Below are 17,573 nucleotides of genomic sequence, written 5' to 3'. Positions count from 1 at the left end.
ATTTTAAATTATCTCACCAAGCGCTTCATGAACAATAAGTGGCGGTTTCCCGGTTTAATTAGCAGGTAGGCTGTGACTGCGCATTGATATGTTAATGAGATGCGGTGTCACAGGTGTGTGGCTGTCAAGTCTACTAAGTCTACTGTGGCTGTCACACACGGACACGAGCAGGTCAATTATTCCGTTAGAAAACCGAAGCGGGGACCGGATAACACACATCAGAGGCCAGTTAACCGACTTTGGATTAGCTTAACCCCTCACGTGGCTGGATATGTGGAATTGATAAAGACCTCTGTACGCTCACGCGAATATATGGAGGCCCAACCATGGCAAAATGAAGAAATCCTTTCCCCAGCTATTCACAAGGGGTCGCTACAGCGGATAGCTCCACATATTTGATTTGGTAGATTTGTTACACCTTATGCCCCTTCTGAGGAAACCGTCCAAGGGATTTGATTCTCCTCTTGGATCAAACCGGATCCTAGGCAAATCTGTAAATCGCACTAGTAAAATTAAACAGGATTTATATTTTAAAAACATAAATTGTAAAAAGAATGATCCTAACACTATTTGCACTTAAGGGGAACAAACTACAGTTAAGTTTTATTTATATGTTTAACTCAATAAATTTAAACTTAACAAATGTTAATTGCCATCTCACCCCGAACAAAGCTTGTGTGATCATCAGTGTTTCCCTCTGCCTTTAAACTCAGCTTTAGTTATTTAGCCAACAGGAGGTTTGTTACTATGTATCTAGTCTCCCACATTTTGACTTGTCTACTAACTCTTAAACATTTTGTTAGTTTGGATGCTTCATTGTAAATCCGACCCAGAGATGCTGTGAGAGAAACATTTTAACTGAACACATTATTTAAAAAGCAAGGATGGCACCAGCATTTCATAAACAGTTTAGTTTTGTTCCTGTTTTAAATCTACCCTACATGATGTTTATTTTTAAAATCCAAGACTTTAATCAAGCTCTTCACAGAAAAAAAAATACATAATGCAATAGTAAACCTATACTGAATAGATATGTTTATATATGCCTGAAGCACAAATACTGATTTCTACCCCTTTTTAGTCATTTATTTATTTTTTACATTTACCCCTCTATTTTACTTATGGGAATACTACAACATATTTACAGCTACATCACATTTATATTGTAGAAATTTACTAAAACATTCAGACACTTAGATTCTAATTTTAATGCATTTAAGAGAATAACTTCATCTATAATTAAATCCAATTGATTTATCAAAAACTCATCACTAATTAATGGATTATCAATATTCATGACTGCACTATTACCAATGCAGTTATGAATAGTAACTCCAAAGAGCATGTGGTTGATTTTAACAAAGAATGGAAACAATTCTTAGATATGTTTCTGTATTCATGGAAACATTAAAAAGTATATATTCTGTGCTTGGCGAAATATCAAGCACAATATAAAAGTTAAATTTTAATAATTTCTTGTGTAGCTTTATCCGTGACAGCATAAATAATGTGAACTTGACACACACACACACATCAAGCTCCTTCATATTTCATCAAGTTTAATAAATAATTAGTGTAGAAGATTGTGTGTGGAGATTAAATTGTTTAAATAATATACCTTTAGCTAATTTGCCCTGCCAGCAGTTGGGTTTTATTTTGCACTCTGACATGACATGCAGCACAGCAACTATAACTAAATGAAAGAAAACAAACTTACCAGTAGTTGTGGTGCAGGCTGGTAACCATATGATTAGCTCTTGTATGCATTTATGGGGAATCATCTGCATTATGAGTAAACTGCATCTGTGCAGTAACCTGATATTTTGATAAAGTGATCCAGACTGTTTAGTGAAAAAGGTTTATTGAGTAAGAAAAAAACGGCATGAATAACAAAGTGCAGTGCATGTACAGCTAACACAATATTTGGCATTTCAAGTACTCAAGGAACTGAGAAGTCAATTGCACAAAGAAAACTTTGGTACTGTAATATTTTTTCCTGGCTCAGTTTTTTTTTTTTTTAAATCCAAGAATATTTTAAGAAAAAAGTCAGTGTGTAAACATGCTACTGTGACACATAAACCAGTGTCTGTTTACATTTCAAGTATATTTAAGTCAGTATTAACAAAACCACGGTAAACACTTACAGGATATTAACATTTAATACCAGAACAACCGCTGCATGTTTAAGTAGACAACTCAACAAGGTGGCATTGAAACTGCAGTACATGGGATATGAACTAGCTTACCGTGCATATCTATCAACCTCTGAACAGTAGAGAAAAACAGAACTCTTTTATGAAGGCACTTTAACGCCAGTCAGGCAAAAATCCAGAGGGCACTAGTGCAGGCATTTATCAAATGCTAAGTAAGGACTAAATCCATTTGCACTTAAAGCCCCTTTAAGATGTGCATGACTTTAAATTCACCTGATGGCACCTCAACATTTTGTCAAGTTGTGCCAAAGAGCACCTGGTCAGGTTTCCGTAATGCTTACAACATCAATCTCGCCAGGTTTTTCCCACATCTTTGGGATGCAATAACATGTCCATAATAGCATTTGTATCTCAACAGTTTCGTTTCAAAAGTGCATTAATATTAAAATGTTCCTCTTTTAATCCTCTCAGCAGCATTATATAACAAACAGAAGGACATACCGTGTAGAGAAAACTAAAATGTTTTTTTTCCAACTACTCCACTAAATAAAGACGAGCATATTAAAATATGCTTGTTGCAAAAGTGCAAACATTGTGTGTATACTGTGGTTTCCTCCATCGCTGACATGTCCGATCAAACTCTCTGCGTGAACATTAACAAAATTAATTCTTAACAGTATGATATAATGATGTTTGAAAAGGGCTCAAATTACTACCACCCCCACAAATGAAGCATTTATTTTATTAGGTTTAATGACATGTACAGGGTATCAAAAGGAAAAGGAAAACTATCAAGACAGCAAACACGTTTCAGATAAATCTCTGTCCAGTTCAAAGTTCAAGCTCAAATCTAGTCATGACATCCCGTTGCAAGGTTAGGTCGATACCAGACATCTATATAAAAGAGAAAAAACAGCAAAACAGTTTAACATGATCTTTTTTACCAAAATCAAATGAAATGATACAAATGGATCACTGAAACAGATGGTACTCACTGCTTCTCGCTTGCGACGTTCCTGCGCTCTTTTGCGGGCCAGCTCTCTTTCTTTATCTAAAGACGACTGTGTGGTTAGAGGTTGCGTTTCTTTAGACTTTTGCTGTTCAACATGTTTGGGAGCATCCCAGGGACCTTCTGTGCAAATACTTCCAGGCAAACCCGAAACTTCCTTAACAGGCTGTGGGTTTTGTTCTGATTTACATGCGACTTGTAGACTAGAAGGAGAATACCCAAGTTACTGAGTTTGCTCTCTTTAAATCAATTATTATGTTTTCAGAGAAAAAAAATACATCTTGGCTTATAGCAACCAATACAGGCACTCAGTAGTTTTGGCATCTTAAAACTTTGGCCAAAAGGCAACAACTGTATGCCAGACAACTTAATTAAATCTACATATTAACATAAATTCACATCGAATGCTTTAACTATTAACTGTGTGAACACCTGGTCTTTTCAGGAACCTCGATCTCTTTGCTTTCATCCAACAATTTCTTTTTCAGTGCTTTTTCACGAAACATCTGGAAGCTCTCTTTTGAGGACTTGATTGGAGGTGGCATCACAGTCTCTCTCTGTCTTCCCAATCTCACCCAAGGCTCGGTGTTTTTCACCACAATATCCTAAGCAAGGGAAATCACCATGTTTAGATACATTCACTTCAAACATTGGTGTGCATTTGTTGGCATCAACCAGCTAGGTTTTGGCCACTAGAGGGAAAAAACACCAAAAAAAGTTAAGTTGTAATAATTTAATGCCTTCTGGTGGTGAAAACACCACATTTGAAAGTATTTGCACCACTTTCTAATGAATAATGCACATAAAAAGCAGCACATCCTTGAACATTGATATAATTTCTAGCTATATAAGCACATAAAAGTGAGATAAATTACCATGACAGTTTTCTGGAGTATTAAACCAACCTTTTTGGGAATTTGGGGTTTTTCACCCTCAGCAGATTTACTTGCAGCATCAGTGTTAGGCACATTAATCAACTGGTTGTCAGGAAGATCTGCAGTGTATCTGAAATCTGCCATAATAAAGTTAACATTTCCTAACATTATGAAGAAAACGGTAGTTTTTAAAGATGGTGATGTAATAATAAGTGATTTAAAGCGACTTACTGGGTCTTATTTCGTCTTTGGATTGCAGAGGGCTGTCTCCAAGAGGGGACAGCACTGGACCCTGCTGGAAAAGCAAAAGTTTGTTTAAAAACCGAGGTCTGCTACGCAGAACAAGCAGAAGCTCTTGGAGCAGCCAGGTACATGAAACAGAATATTTATTTGGTAATTCTGTTTGCTTACAGTTATGTCAGTCTACCTTATGATGTACCTAAACTGGAAGTTCAACAAGTTCAGTTGTTCTGCATTTACAACACCATGCATATTTTCTAATATAGGACTATGTTGGACAAATGTTTTGACAAAGTAAATGTGAGCAGAAGATGAGCCTGGTATCAAAATCAAGGCAAAAATGACACCTTTTATAAGCCCACTGTTTGGGCCAGCCCGCAACTGTACTAAACAAAAATAAGATTTTAGCTTTCAACTATGACACATGGTACAGTTTTTTCCACGTGGCTAACTCTTGCACTCAGATTATGAAGGCTCCAAATTGCTGAGAAACCCCCCCCCCCCAAACAAACAAAACATATCCCTACATAATGCAATAGTAAACAGCTGCTGGGAAAGATGGCAGATTCTGCTAGACTACACGTTTTTAATAAAGGTCTCTTCATTATCATTTCAGGCATGTTATTTTTTTTAAATCAGCTGCTGGTACTGACGTTGGCCTGTTCATAGTAGTTGCAGCACATGCCTACACATATTTCCTAACATATGATAAAACATGTCTCTAATATCTACCCCAAATTTTTCACGTTCATTTTTTAACTGGAATATTATAAAGCTGTTACAAAGCAGATTTTGTAAAAGTTGCCTTTGTGTGCAGAAATGTGCCTTTTTTGACGTACCTCAAATCTTGCAGCAGCCCAGTCCAGTGGATCTACGGGAGATCCCATGGGGGATAAAAGTGCAGACAAATCTGGACAAACAGTAAATTACAGGAATTCATTCTCAACTCATTACAATGACACAAGAAGCAGATTTCTGCACATTTATTTAAACACACGTGCTACCATTGAGTAAAACCAACTAAAGGCAAGCATGAGTATTATATTCCAAACCAGTAGCGGGAGGAGGGTAAGGAGGAGCTAGTTCTTTGTCTGGCCTACCATGTAAATGGGTGGTGGTAAAATCAGGTAACTGTTACTGTACTTTTTACGGTGGGAAAACTGTTAGTCCTGAGAAATAAAGAATCTTGTGGAAAGATCTTTTCAAGAGGCTGGTAAATCTTTTTTTTGACTTTAGGACAAATGTTGCATTTGTAAAGACAAAAACATTACCTGGAGGCGATAAAGTGAAGTCATCACAGGTTAGTGCTGCATCGTGCTGTGCTGGATGTCCTTCCCTGTCTGCTTCTTTTACAGACTGCCCATTAGCAAGAAGCTGACAAGTCTTGACGGATGCTTTCGTTAAATCTGCTCCTCCTAACATCTGTTTACCAGCAGCATGTCTCACCTTTGACATAAGAAGAAATTACAGTCTTACTTATCACTGTAACCCGCCAGCTTACATTGATCGATTGAATAAAGCAAAAAGATAATCTTTTTACCTTTTTGTTAACCTTTTGGCAATGGTCTTTAGATTTCCACTTCCTCTTTTTCAGCACTGAAAAACATTAACAATAATAACACATTTTATGCCATAAATTGGAAAAACAAGACACCGTGAAATTTATAACAATTTGTTTTTCACACAACCTTCAAGAAAAGCTAAATAGCTCCAAGTGTTAATTAATTATTAATTTTTTCACCTAGACTTTTAAGCAGGTGGTTGCCCAAATAGGGTTAATGAAGTTTCGCTAGCTGGTATTTAATGATGTGCTACGTGATCGCTAGCGACACAGCTATGTTAGCATAACATAAACACAGTGAAGCTGGAGGATGAACGCTAACTTTTTCCCACTCAATAAGTGAGGGTTCCCGATGGTTAGGGACAAATGCAGTCGCATAGCAGGATGCTGTAAACGGACCAAACTTCAGTCAGGAGAACAAATGAGATAATCCATCTGCAATACGAGGTTAGTCATTAATATACTGCTACGTGGGCTGGGCTGTAGTTGCATTGTAAGGTTTTAAAAACTGAGCTTAAATAAATGATTAGCGGTAATAAAAGCCGAGGGAGGCTGACAGTGATCACTGACTGTTTTTAGGGGCTTTTTGAAATTAAAAAGAACAAGATACAAAGCATTAAAGTGTGTTAAACAGCCTTATTAAACGCAGGGTAGTTTGGGCCCAGAAGCAGGATTCATCATGTCATCATTTAAAGACCGGATACCTTAAAAAAAGTAGCTGGTAAGCATGATTAGATTTTTTACTTCTTTAATTTAGGCTACAGCCTCTTAAAGTTTCCTGTTCAAACATCATGAAAAACAAGCTATTTGAGATATCTTGGCGGCATAAAATAAGAATAGTTTGTTACGTAAGCTCTCATTTATTTTTTCCTTAAAAAAAAAAAAAAAAAAGAAAAAAAAAAAAGAGAAAAGCAATGTTTTTTCTGTTTAATGGCACCACTATTATGCAACACACTTCAGTGCCTACTAAAACAATGAAAAAAATACCCCCCCAAAAGACCGAGACTTTACTGCAGCTGTCATTGGTACAAACATGCAAGACTCATCCATGTCAACAGATTACAAAAAGGTGTGTATGAAATGAGACCTTAATAATTGAATAAATACTACTAATAAAAACAAATTAATGAAAAAAGTCACCCATGTAAGAAAGAAGGGGAAAAAGAGATGGAGAAGCTAAAGACAGCACCAGACCTGATTCAGTGTCACTGACATCACAGGCGGTAGAAAGACTACTCGAGCTGCTGCTGTCGGATGAGCTGCTGCTGCTGCTGCTGCTCCCACTTGAGGAGCAGCTGAGACCAGGAGAGGCCACGACTTGAGCTGTTAACACAAGACTGACATTTTTACACTGTCTCACACGTGGAAGTACCATTGCAACAAATCTGTTTCTTACCTGATGACCTCTTTTTACCAGTTAAGTGCTGGTCTTTGCCGACAGTCTGACACGTTCCGCAATCCTTTAGTTTTGCAGTCTGCATTGCTCCTGTGGGCTTTGGTCTTTTTTCTGAGAAGCACGACATACAGGTCATCAACAACAGAATTGAAAAATTATGTTTCTATTTAACAAAACATTGTTTTTATTGTTTAATTATTTTGCTGTAAATACTATAATTTTATCAGTTTGTGTTGATAAGTAGAAAAATATCAGTATAATTCCCATTATTTTCCAGACTAGACAGACTGGCAGAATTTTGGTTTGTAAGTACTGAGAATATCTTATATTCGTTTAGTGCAGCGTTCTCCAACCCCCGGGCCACGGACCGGAGTCGTTTGGTACCGGGCCGCGAGAGTTGAGGCTCGGGTGTGAAATGTATGTTTTTCAGGGTTTTTAGTGTTATTTTGTTATCGTTTTTATCGTTAACTCGGTCTTCCTGCGTCTTTTCACGTGTGTTATGAATAAATCTTATTTTTTTCTGTACCGGTGCTAGTTTTATTTTGTTGTATTTATCCGCGACACCTTAAAAGCCAGAGTTTATTTATGCTACATGATTCCATACATTTTGCCTCATATTTTTGATGTCTTCAGCATGTATTTCAAAGGCAGAAAGTAGTAAAAATAAACAAAAGCCATTAAATGAGTTGTTGTGTTGTGTCCAAACCTCTGACTTGTACTGTATGTATAAAGACAAGCATATACTAAACCTAATATTTTTTTTACCATTACTGGACAGATTTTGACTGCTTGACCTGATAAGCAAGCACTGTCACTGTAAAGAGACTTCAAGTTTAGCAGACCAACTTGTATTTTCTGATTAAGTCACGCTGTACTTACTGGTTACATTCTTGATGGATTTAGTCAGACACTCTGCGACGAACCTCTGCAGAGCTCGCAGTGTGGAAGGCTTGAGCATTTCAAAGTCAACTTCAATCTCCTCCAGAGTAGAATCTCGCAGACAAGACTCCCTGGTGTGAATGATTTTCACCAACTTGCCCAGTTTGTCACCAGGCAGCTTGTTGATGTCCAGTTTTAACTGTTTCTTCTCCTGGTAAGTAATTGGTGCTAATGGGGCTGAACCCTCATCTTCCATGGATTCACAGAAATTAGGAGGTCTGGTTTCTTTCCTATACATATGAAATATTTATGTTTAGTTTATATAGTAGCATAAACAATCCAACAGTTTATGTTAGGTAAAAAATACAAAAATATTGATTGATTAAGTGGGGTTCACTTACAAGGAAGAGCTCCTGCTGGTTGCGATTCTTTGAACAACAGATTTGTATTTCAAGGATTTGTTCTTTAGCCGAGCTATATCCTTTTCCCTTGATCTCTTTTCCTTTTTCAGCTTTTCTCTCTTCCTTGATTTCATCATGGGATCCTGGACAAACTTCTTCAGCTGATCACTGACAGCCTTCAACTGAAAAGGGAGCCATTTAAGTTAAGTATAGAGCACTGAAGTAATTTATTTCTCAAAGCTTGCTTGTTACTGTGTGGGCAATACTGACCTGATCCTCCAGATTGGCGAGCTGAGTGGCTATCTCTTCGGATGAAAATTCTTCCTCAGATGATGAGCTTTTGCTGTCAGAACTTTCTGAAGTTGACAGACTTCCATTTCGGTTTCCTTTTTCCCTTTCTTGCTGATGTGGTGTCTGACAGGACTCTGCTTCATGGGGAAGCTTCAGATACCGGGCCTCAAAAACTTCCTGTTAAAACAAAATATTATTGCAGTATTGTTAGCAATTACACCAACTGTAATTCTTCAACTGACATAGGTTAGTCTATACAACTGTTACAGGGGCATGTCAAAGCAATTTATTTACCAATAAGTTGTATTTGAAGGCCTTTTGTTTTGTTTTTTTGTTTTTTGTTTTTTTTTTTGGGGGGGGGGGGGGGGGGGGATTAGTGGCAAAAATGCTCCATCATGCACAAAGAAATTGTAAACCACCCCTGTTGTACAAAAACTGCTCATTTCTAACATTTCGCAGCTGCAACTAAGTGAAAAACTATTTATCTGGGGTTTTTTAGAGTTCAATTTAAACTGGTTCAAAAAGTGTATGTGTGGAACAAGTTACTGCTAAGACACATTCTAACATATAATAAGCATGCTGTTGTTGTGCTTCTGTTTAGTGTCTTGTACATGTGGCTCATGATGATACAACACTGTAAATGGTTTCAAATCATATAACGCTTGTTAACTGCAATGTTCTCAGAAGTTAGCAAACAGCAGATAAATCAATTAAGTGGGAATCTGCTCAGGAGGAGGAGATTTCAAGTTTAACACCTAAAACACATTTGCTTTTTAGGCCCAGAGCCCCATCCCTGGAGGAAGCAACCAGCAGCAATTTGGCAACCAGGGATGACAGGAAGCCGATGCCATTTTGCAAGCTGAGGTGTGCGGGTACAACTTTAAGGCATGTAATTAAAAGACATATCAACTAGTGACCAACAATAAGCAACCAATCAATGTTGGACAAGTGAATTTCATTCGATGTGAATGCGGCTTTAAGGACATGCAAAATGCAAGTGAAGGTAAATATAAAACATAACATAACATTTAAATATTGTCCTACTGATTTAAGAAATCAATAAATTGATAAACCGTACCTGAAGTTTTCTTGCCATGTGTACCACCTCATTTGAAGGTGGATTGTATTTGTAACAGTTGGAGAACATCAAGCGAACATCGGCAGCAAATTCTTTTGCATTTCCGTACTCTCGTTGATCCATCTTTTTCTGAGGAAGTAACATTTTTGTTGAGAAAACTGATCTACCATATACTGAAAATCACATTACATGCTTCAGTTAATCAGCTCAGACATTTTACCTTGATAGTACTCAGGTCTATGGGATGCTTGATGATATCATGGTAGTCATGCAAACCCAAAGCAGCCGCATCAACTGGCACATAAAAGGGCCATGCATATGCAGAGTGCCTCTTTGAGAGCAGCTCCTTCAGGATATCATTGCAGCATCTGAGCTGCTCAGACAGTCTGACCTTCTTGGCCTCAAAGAGAGGCAAGTCTTTCTTAGGACGCTTGATGGGCCTTCCACTGCCTCTGCGGGAGATCAGCATACAAGGTGCTGAATGTTCAGCAGGGGAGACTTCACTGCTGGTGATCACTGAGGTGGTGGTGGGGTCTGCTTTCCGCTTGAGACCTTTTTTGCTCTAGATATTAAAAAAGGAAAAAAAGCAGTGGACACAAATAACAAAATTGACATTTAAAAGTTTGTTTTAAGGCACAAAAACAATCAGTAATAGACATGATTAATAGCTTTTGACATCATTCATTATGATGATCATCTATATGCGATGATGCACTTACTATACTAAATGCATGCACTGTTTGAGGTCTTTGGTTAGACAATTGCATAAGGAACAGTTACTAGTACATCTAAGTTTATGTAAAACGTTTATCTCAACATTTTACTTAAATAGAACACTGCATGATTTTATGTATATTCTGAAAGTTGCTTGCAAACCATTTCAGTGCTTAGTGTTGAGTCAGTTTGTGCAGAGAGCTGGATGGGTAGGCTCGACTGAGGGACATCTGGAGGAATGACTGTCACAGTCTGCTGAAGAAGAACCTCTGACATGAGGGATCGGTGCTTTAATGCATCTGTATCACAGGTGATAAAGTTAAACATGAACAAAATTTTATATGGTGAACAAAATCAGTGCAATTTTAATATCTTCCTGTGGTAACATCGTAATATCATTTTTGAAGTTTCTCTTTCTCATTTAAAATCTTTACAAAAATTATAAGACAGGATAAAATGACCCTGCATTATTAGTTAGGGGCATGCAACATACCTGCATTAGAGTGTTTCCCTTTTTGTAGGTCCTTTGTAGTGACTTCTACCACGAACTCTTCCTGAGGCATTTTAGAAAGTTTCTGCAGAAAAAGCTTTTCGAGGGTTTTTGCCATAAAAACAATATCATCCCCAGGCTGTGGAAAGACAAATGATGCATTAAATAGGAAAAAAAAGGCAAATGTGATTTTGTGACAGTTTAAACTGCTGAGATAACATAACTATTATCATCTTACCTGGTTGTACACATAGCAGTTGGTGAACATAGTATTGAAGTCTTCGATGCAGTCAACTGCTTGCCAGTAGTAACTATTCTTTAGCCTCTTCTTAATGGTGCCAAGATCCATAGGATTTGTAATAATTGTATAATAATCCTGAAGACAAAGACATGAACATGAAAACATGCCTTTCTGAAGTGTGGCTCATGAAGACAGTTTTAGGTCCAAACATTAAATACACATGACTGCAGCCTTACTGCAGTGCTACAATTACAGTTTTACTACTTACTGGGAGACACAGTGCCACTGCATCCACTGGCTGATGAAAAGGCCATGAGTATTGATGCCTCCATAAAGCTTGGAGCACCACCTTCTCCAGATATTGTAGCTGATTGGTTACACGTCCAGGCCTCTTGGAATTTATGACCTCTGGTGGAGGGGGATTTCCACTCACAGGGGGGCAGACGTTCACTTCAGACATTGCAATATCCAAATTGCATGCAGGGGGAAAGCCACCTGGAAATTGCTTTGTAGAAACTCGATGCTCGTAGCACGTTTTCCTACATGTCAAGTGAAAAAAGGAAAGCATCTGCTGATTAAACCAACAATAATATAACAAAACTACTTTACTACAAGAATGCTGCAAACTAGTCTATCTCAACCCCCTAAATTCTTAAAAATTTATATTGAGCATTAATATTCCCCGTGACTGTTATAGCATTCATATTCTTGATATAAAATTGAAGACTTAAATGTCAGATACATATAGGTAAAATTAAGTACTGAACATGTCACCAGTTTTCTAAGTAAATATATTTCGAAAGATGCTATTTACATGAAATTCCCCCAAGATGTCAGTAACAATCCATCCATTTCACACGTGCAAAGAAGTCAAACCATAGATATCCATAAATTATGTGTAATAATGAGAAATGACACAGGGAAAAGTATTGAACACATGAAGAAAGAGAGGTGCAAACGGGTATGGAAGTCATGACCCAAGCTGAAATACACGCCATGTTTGGAGGTCAAAGGGCACTTTCTATTAGCCCAAAACACCAATAGTGAAATCTGGAGGTGGGAATATCATGGTGTGGGTCTGTTGGATGGAAAAAATTACCAAGACATTTTTTAATTAAAATCTGTTTCCATCTACCAGGATGATGAAACTGAAACAAGGGTGGACATTTCAGCAAGACAGTGATACCTAATGCAGAGCCAAGGAAACTCAATTGGTTTAAGGAAAGAAAATTAAGCTGCTTGGACGGCCAAGCCAATCACTCGACCTGAATCCAAATCTATGGAAAGAACTAAAGATCAGAGTTCAAAGCAGGGACCCAAGGAAACCTGCAGGATTTAACGACTGTGTGGAAGGCCCCCCCCCCCAAAAAAGAGCAATGCACGTGAGTAATTTCTTCATGCAGGAGGAATCCTGAAGCAGTCACCACCAACAAAAGGCTTTTGTACAAAGTATTAAACAAAATAAGTTTAAAAAAATAATTAATTAAGTGCGTTCAATACTTTTCCCTGCGTCATTTCTCATTTTTACACATAACATATGGACATTCATGGTTGGATTTCTTTGCATGTATGGACTGGATGTGTTGCAAATTTCTGGTGAGAATTTCATGTCAATAGCACCTTTAGATATGTCTTTATTTAGAAATTTGATGACGTGTTTGATACTTAATTTACCCACTGTATAAAAAAAATGTAAAGCTGCAAAGGATGAATCTTTTGTCTCTTAAAAAAGCTTAATATCAATAAATGAGTCTAACAAATATAGTCTCTTCAGCAGAAAATGAGTATGTACAAACACTTCTTAGATTTATAGCAGAATCAAAACAGAAAATAAATATTTAAAAAAACAAAACAAATAACTCTTTATGAATGGAAGCTTAGGAGAGGCTCATTTGTGCTAGACACATGTAATACTGCCATCTACAGCATCTCTCCAAAACTGCTCCAGTGCACATTTTACTTCAGATGAGGCAGCAGTATGTCTGCATCCGTTAAGTACACTATGTGGTCTGATACGTTGGGGTATTGTTACCCATCCTTTTCAATCATACATTAATGAGCATTCTAAATAGTTCAACATACACTGGATTACTGGAAACAGTCTTATTAATCACTTAGTCTCCTTTTAGTGCTGGCTGCCAGCAGTCATTCAGGGCCTGTTCAAGTTATTCAGTGTGACACTGAATTCAACTCTAAAAAGAGGATAATGGTTTCTACAAACATATGTACCATAAGTGAATTTTTCCCCTCAATGTGCTTGGGAAAGTCATTTGTAAATGTGGTGATTAAAGATCTGTGTAATGATGATGATGATGTACAGATTCACAGTTGTAAACTGTGTGCTGAAGGAAATATGTTGGATTGCAAATAATACATGTATAGGTGACAGGATTCTGGATTTTGCTCATGTTTGCAAGCTAAGTATTTCTCTCCTGACCTCCTTTGTAGATAATAATGATGATTTGAACCAAACACCCAACACTTCAGCATTTCTGATGAGGCAGTAGATGGATCAACAGAAGATCCAGATGCATCTCTGAGAAATAATTTAATTGCATGATTTTCAGATACCGTTTATCTGCAGTAGATTAAAATTTTTTAAGGCATTCACACCTTTTGTTCTTTACTGGTTTTATTTTCTCTGACACACCAGATGCCAAGTTATCAGCCAACAGATCACTGGGAATTACTTAGTTTGATTCCTGGTCAACCTGTGTTACTTTTTTTCATAGACTAAAGTGAAGAAATTTGAACAGGGCATCTTTTTGCAGCAGGCTGCAAGTAAGAAGGTGAGTAAAGATACAATTCATCACTTAAGGTGCCTTTTTATGCTTAAATGATTCATAGGTTGATGTTATAACAAACAAAAAATCCTCTAAAAATGGTCAGGTACAAGAATTGTACTGAAATTGAGTTAAATGACAGCCAATGTCCATATAAATACTTTGAAAGGCCTTCGGAAAGCCTGGAGAGCTATTGCTGAATACAAAAAAGTCTGTGTGCATGGAGTAAAAGATCGTCAAATTAGGGGCAACTCACGACTTATGCACAGTACTAGGCATCAGTATCGTAAATTTAAATTAAATATTTAATATTAACTATGTATTATTTCTCTACCGATTAAAGTGCTTCACGTCACTGGCTTTTAAGCAACGAGCAGCCAAGATCTTGGAGAGATGCACAGGAGTGCGTCTCTCGCCCTCTCTGTCAAACCAATAAATGGCAGGCACATTTAAAAAACCAGCTTCAGTCACGCCCACCGGTTAGTCTGCCTGCCTGCTAACGTTACCAACAGTCGGTGTACTATACCAAATAACCGCAGTTGCCGCGTACTAACGGGGCAATTTAAGTAGCAGCATTTTGTATTTTATGTACTAACAACCCTGATAATGTGCTAATGCTCCCGGATGAGTTTGGTCGTCAGCGCTAGAAAGTTAACCGCTTTGTATTTTTCATCTCTGCACATTTTAGCAGTTGAATCTTGCACAAAAAACCCTTAACAGCTAGTTTGTAAATTATTTTCTTCTTTTTAACGCAAGTCGCTTTAGGCAAACATTTAGCGCGACTAAGCGCGCTAATGTCTAGCTAGCGTTAACCGAAGTGTTTAGAAGCGGTCACGTTTCATTAGTCTTCCTATCAGTTTGTTGACTTTTATAAGTCCAATATATTGGGGAAAAAATTCACCAACCACCATAATACAAGTTTGCTCTGGTTATCATCACCACTACCTTAGTCGTCGTCTTTGTCGTGCTAACAAACATTACCTTACGAGATTTCGCGGAATCCTGCGTTCAACTCTTCGGTAGTGGACGTTTCTAAGACAACCACCTCAAATTTATACACCTCTGCCCAAGACTCCAGACTTGATTGGCCTACATTCTACCTACCTACCCGTGTTTTTCTTTGAAAGAGTTTTTAAAAATGACAATAAAATCACCATCACACAGCCTCCTGCAAAGTGTTTAGCTAACTGTTTTTCTCTTTAAACCATGAGTTACAGATTTATGTTGAGCGTTCCCAACAAAATGGTAACTCGATAACATCCCAGTACATTATCGGTTGCTTCCGCTGAGCAACTCCTGCAAATAATAATGCCACTCGCCTGGTTTGTGAGCCTGCGAAAGCAGGCTGCGGACTTGTGGTAACTGTGGGGGGAAACGTGCCTGTGGCTCACCGGGAACACAAAACTGGGATCTGGGCGGAGCGATGAGTTTACGGGCTGACTCAGAAACGGGAAATTTGCATTTATTAAACAGAACTAAGCTACAAAACAACGGAAAATTTGCATTCATTAAACAGAATTAAGCTACAAAACAATTCTCAGCAGCGAACATCCCTTGTGTTACGTCTACTTGATTTATTAAGCGATTTTGTCTATTGTCTTTGTGTTTTTTTTAAAGTATGTTCATAAGGAAACAACTTGAATGAGGTAAATGTGACTTTTACAAGGATCACCTGAAGCAGACATAACTTTACTTCCTGCGAAATAGAAACAGCCCTTGAATTTAAGTTGAAGTTGAGTTAACATTTAAAAATAACAAAATTGGTGTTATTAAGTACGAACAACTTTAGAACAAGACTTCAATGAGTTTGAGTGTGTCTATGCAGTGACAATAAAAATTACCAGGACTGGGTCAAATTCTTCATTGTGTAATGCTATTTAATAGCAATTTGTCCAGAATTCACCAAACACCCCCCCTCCCCCCTTTAAATATTTCCAATCTTGTGTTTAAAATGAGTTTTGTGCCAAATGAAATGCTGGAATCTAATTACCCCTATTAAAAGGTGGAGGCTGTAGGCTACTATACCACAACAAGTGGATTGTTGCTTCTTTGGTGGAATTTCTTCTTCCTGCTGCTGCTCTTTTTAATGAAAGGAGAACTTTGTTCTTATAATTCAAGTGGTGCATGTTTTAAATTTTCAATTATTTCATTAATTAATTTAGTGGCAATATTATTTCTAATTATTCTTTTCCTTATTATTGAACTTGAATGGTCTACTCAGTGCTTTTAGGTATGTAGACGTGGTGAAGATGACCTGCTGAAGTTCAAACTGAGCATCAGAATGGGGAAGAAAGGTGATTTAAGTGACTTTAAACATGCATGATTGTTGGTATCAGACAGGCTGGTTTTGAGTATTTCAGAATCTGTTGATCTACTTTGATTTTCGCTCTAGGATTTACAGAGAATGATCCAGAAATGTCAAGTGAGCAGCAGTTTTCTGGTTGAAAATACCCTATTAATGTCTGAGGTCAGAGAAGAATGGCCAGACTGCTTTATGCCTATATAAAACAGAGGAGCTACATTAGCAAAGTTCAAACTGGGTGCCACTCCTGTCATCTAAGAAAAAGAAATTAAGGCTCCTGTTTACACAGGCTCCACAAAAACTGGACAGAAGATTGTAGATCAGCATTGTTTTGCTTTGTTTTATTACATTTTGTAGTTTTTTGTTTTTTTTTACTGCCTTTGGCATTATAAACCTACCAACTCTTTTTAAGTTCTTCCATGTTAAGTACATTAAGTTTGCTTCTAATGAAATCTGATATATAGAAAAAATTGCCACTGTGATTAGAAAATTGTGAAAAATCTACCTGGTCTAATGAGTTCCAATTTGTAGTGGAATATTCGGATGGTAGAGAGCATGGATCCATCCAGCCTTGTATCCATGGTTTAGGCTCGTGAAGGTGGCATAATGATATAGGGGATATATTACATCTTGGACTCCTTTGTACCACGTGGTCATCATTTAAACTCCATGGTCACCATGTTGCTGATGCTGATGCTCATGCTATCCCTTTTATGACTTCAGTATAGCTTTCTCATGGCTGTTTCCAGCAGACTAATGCACCATGTCACAAAACTCAGTTAATCTCAAATTGGTTTCTTGAACATGATGAGTTCACTATTCTGAGATGGCCTCCTCAGTCACCATATCTCAATCCAATGGAGCATCTCTGGGATGTGGTTGAGCAGGAGATTTGCATCATGGATCTGTAGCTGCAAATCTGCCGCAACTACACAATGCTATGACGTTGGTGTGGACCAAAAACTCTGAGGAATGATTCAGTTACCTTTATCATCTTGTTAAATCTGTACCATGACGAATGAGTGTAGTCCTGAAGTCAAAAGTGGGAACCAACCTGGCACTACCAAAGTGTACCTAATGAAGTGGCCGGTGAGTGCATTTGTGCATGCATTTTTATATGTAAATTACCTGTTTTCTTTCTAAGGTAATTTGGAAAATAT

At 37.6% G+C, this 17,573-nt stretch overlaps 1 protein-coding gene across 4 annotated transcripts; it reads right to left on the bottom strand.

The window, feature by feature from the left end:
• Window positions 1–2,879: 2,879 nt before the first annotated feature.
• brdt (bromodomain, testis-specific) lies at window positions 2,880–15,551 on the bottom strand. Of its 4 annotated transcripts, none has more exons than XM_085150074.1 (20): window positions 15,431–15,551; window positions 11,597–11,867; window positions 11,326–11,463; window positions 11,091–11,226; window positions 10,760–10,896; window positions 10,104–10,445; window positions 9,884–10,012; window positions 8,785–8,982; window positions 8,515–8,696; window positions 8,114–8,403; window positions 7,235–7,345; window positions 7,033–7,161; window positions 5,818–5,873; window positions 5,549–5,723; window positions 5,117–5,187; window positions 4,269–4,332; window positions 4,068–4,174; window positions 3,595–3,767; window positions 3,149–3,365; window positions 2,880–3,047 (listed from the first exon to the last, which is right to left on the bottom strand). In XM_085150074.1, the coding sequence occupies exons 2-20, from the start codon at window positions 11,786–11,788 to the stop codon at window positions 2,985–2,987; spliced, it is 2,910 nt and encodes a 969-aa protein (XP_085006200.1). In that variant the 5' UTR covers window positions 11,789–11,867; window positions 15,431–15,551; the 3' UTR covers window positions 2,880–2,984. The 4 variants fall into 4 exon arrangements, with proteins under 4 accessions (XP_085006200.1, XP_085006201.1, XP_085006199.1 ...); XM_085150075.1 differs by lacking the exon at window positions 15,431–15,551 and adding an exon at window positions 15,057–15,396; XM_085150073.1 differs by lacking the exon at window positions 15,431–15,551 and adding an exon at window positions 15,093–15,396.
• Window positions 15,552–17,573: the final 2,022 nt, after the last annotated feature.

The sequence above is a fragment of the Neolamprologus multifasciatus genome, chromosome 23 (assembly GCF_963576455.1).
Source record: "Neolamprologus multifasciatus chromosome 23, fNeoMul1.2, whole genome shotgun sequence".
Classification (NCBI taxonomy): domain Eukaryota; kingdom Metazoa; phylum Chordata; class Actinopteri; order Cichliformes; family Cichlidae; genus Neolamprologus; species Neolamprologus multifasciatus.
Note: the sequence above shows the minus strand (reverse complement) of the source record. Positions and strands in the feature narration are given on the sequence as shown.

Coding starts and splice junctions, on each gene's coding strand:
- brdt (XM_085150074.1), bottom strand. CDS start 11,788: ATGTCTGAAGTGAACGTCTGCCCCCCTGTGAGTGGAAATCCCCCTCCA. Junction 8,697..8,784: donor TCGCCAATCTGGAGGATCAG/GTCAGTATTGCC, acceptor CTCCCTTTTCAG/TTGAAGGCTGTCAGTGATCA. Junction 7,346..8,113: donor ATCCATCAAGAATGTAACCA/GTAAGTACAGCG, acceptor CGTGCTTCTCAG/AAAAAAGACCAAAGCCCACA.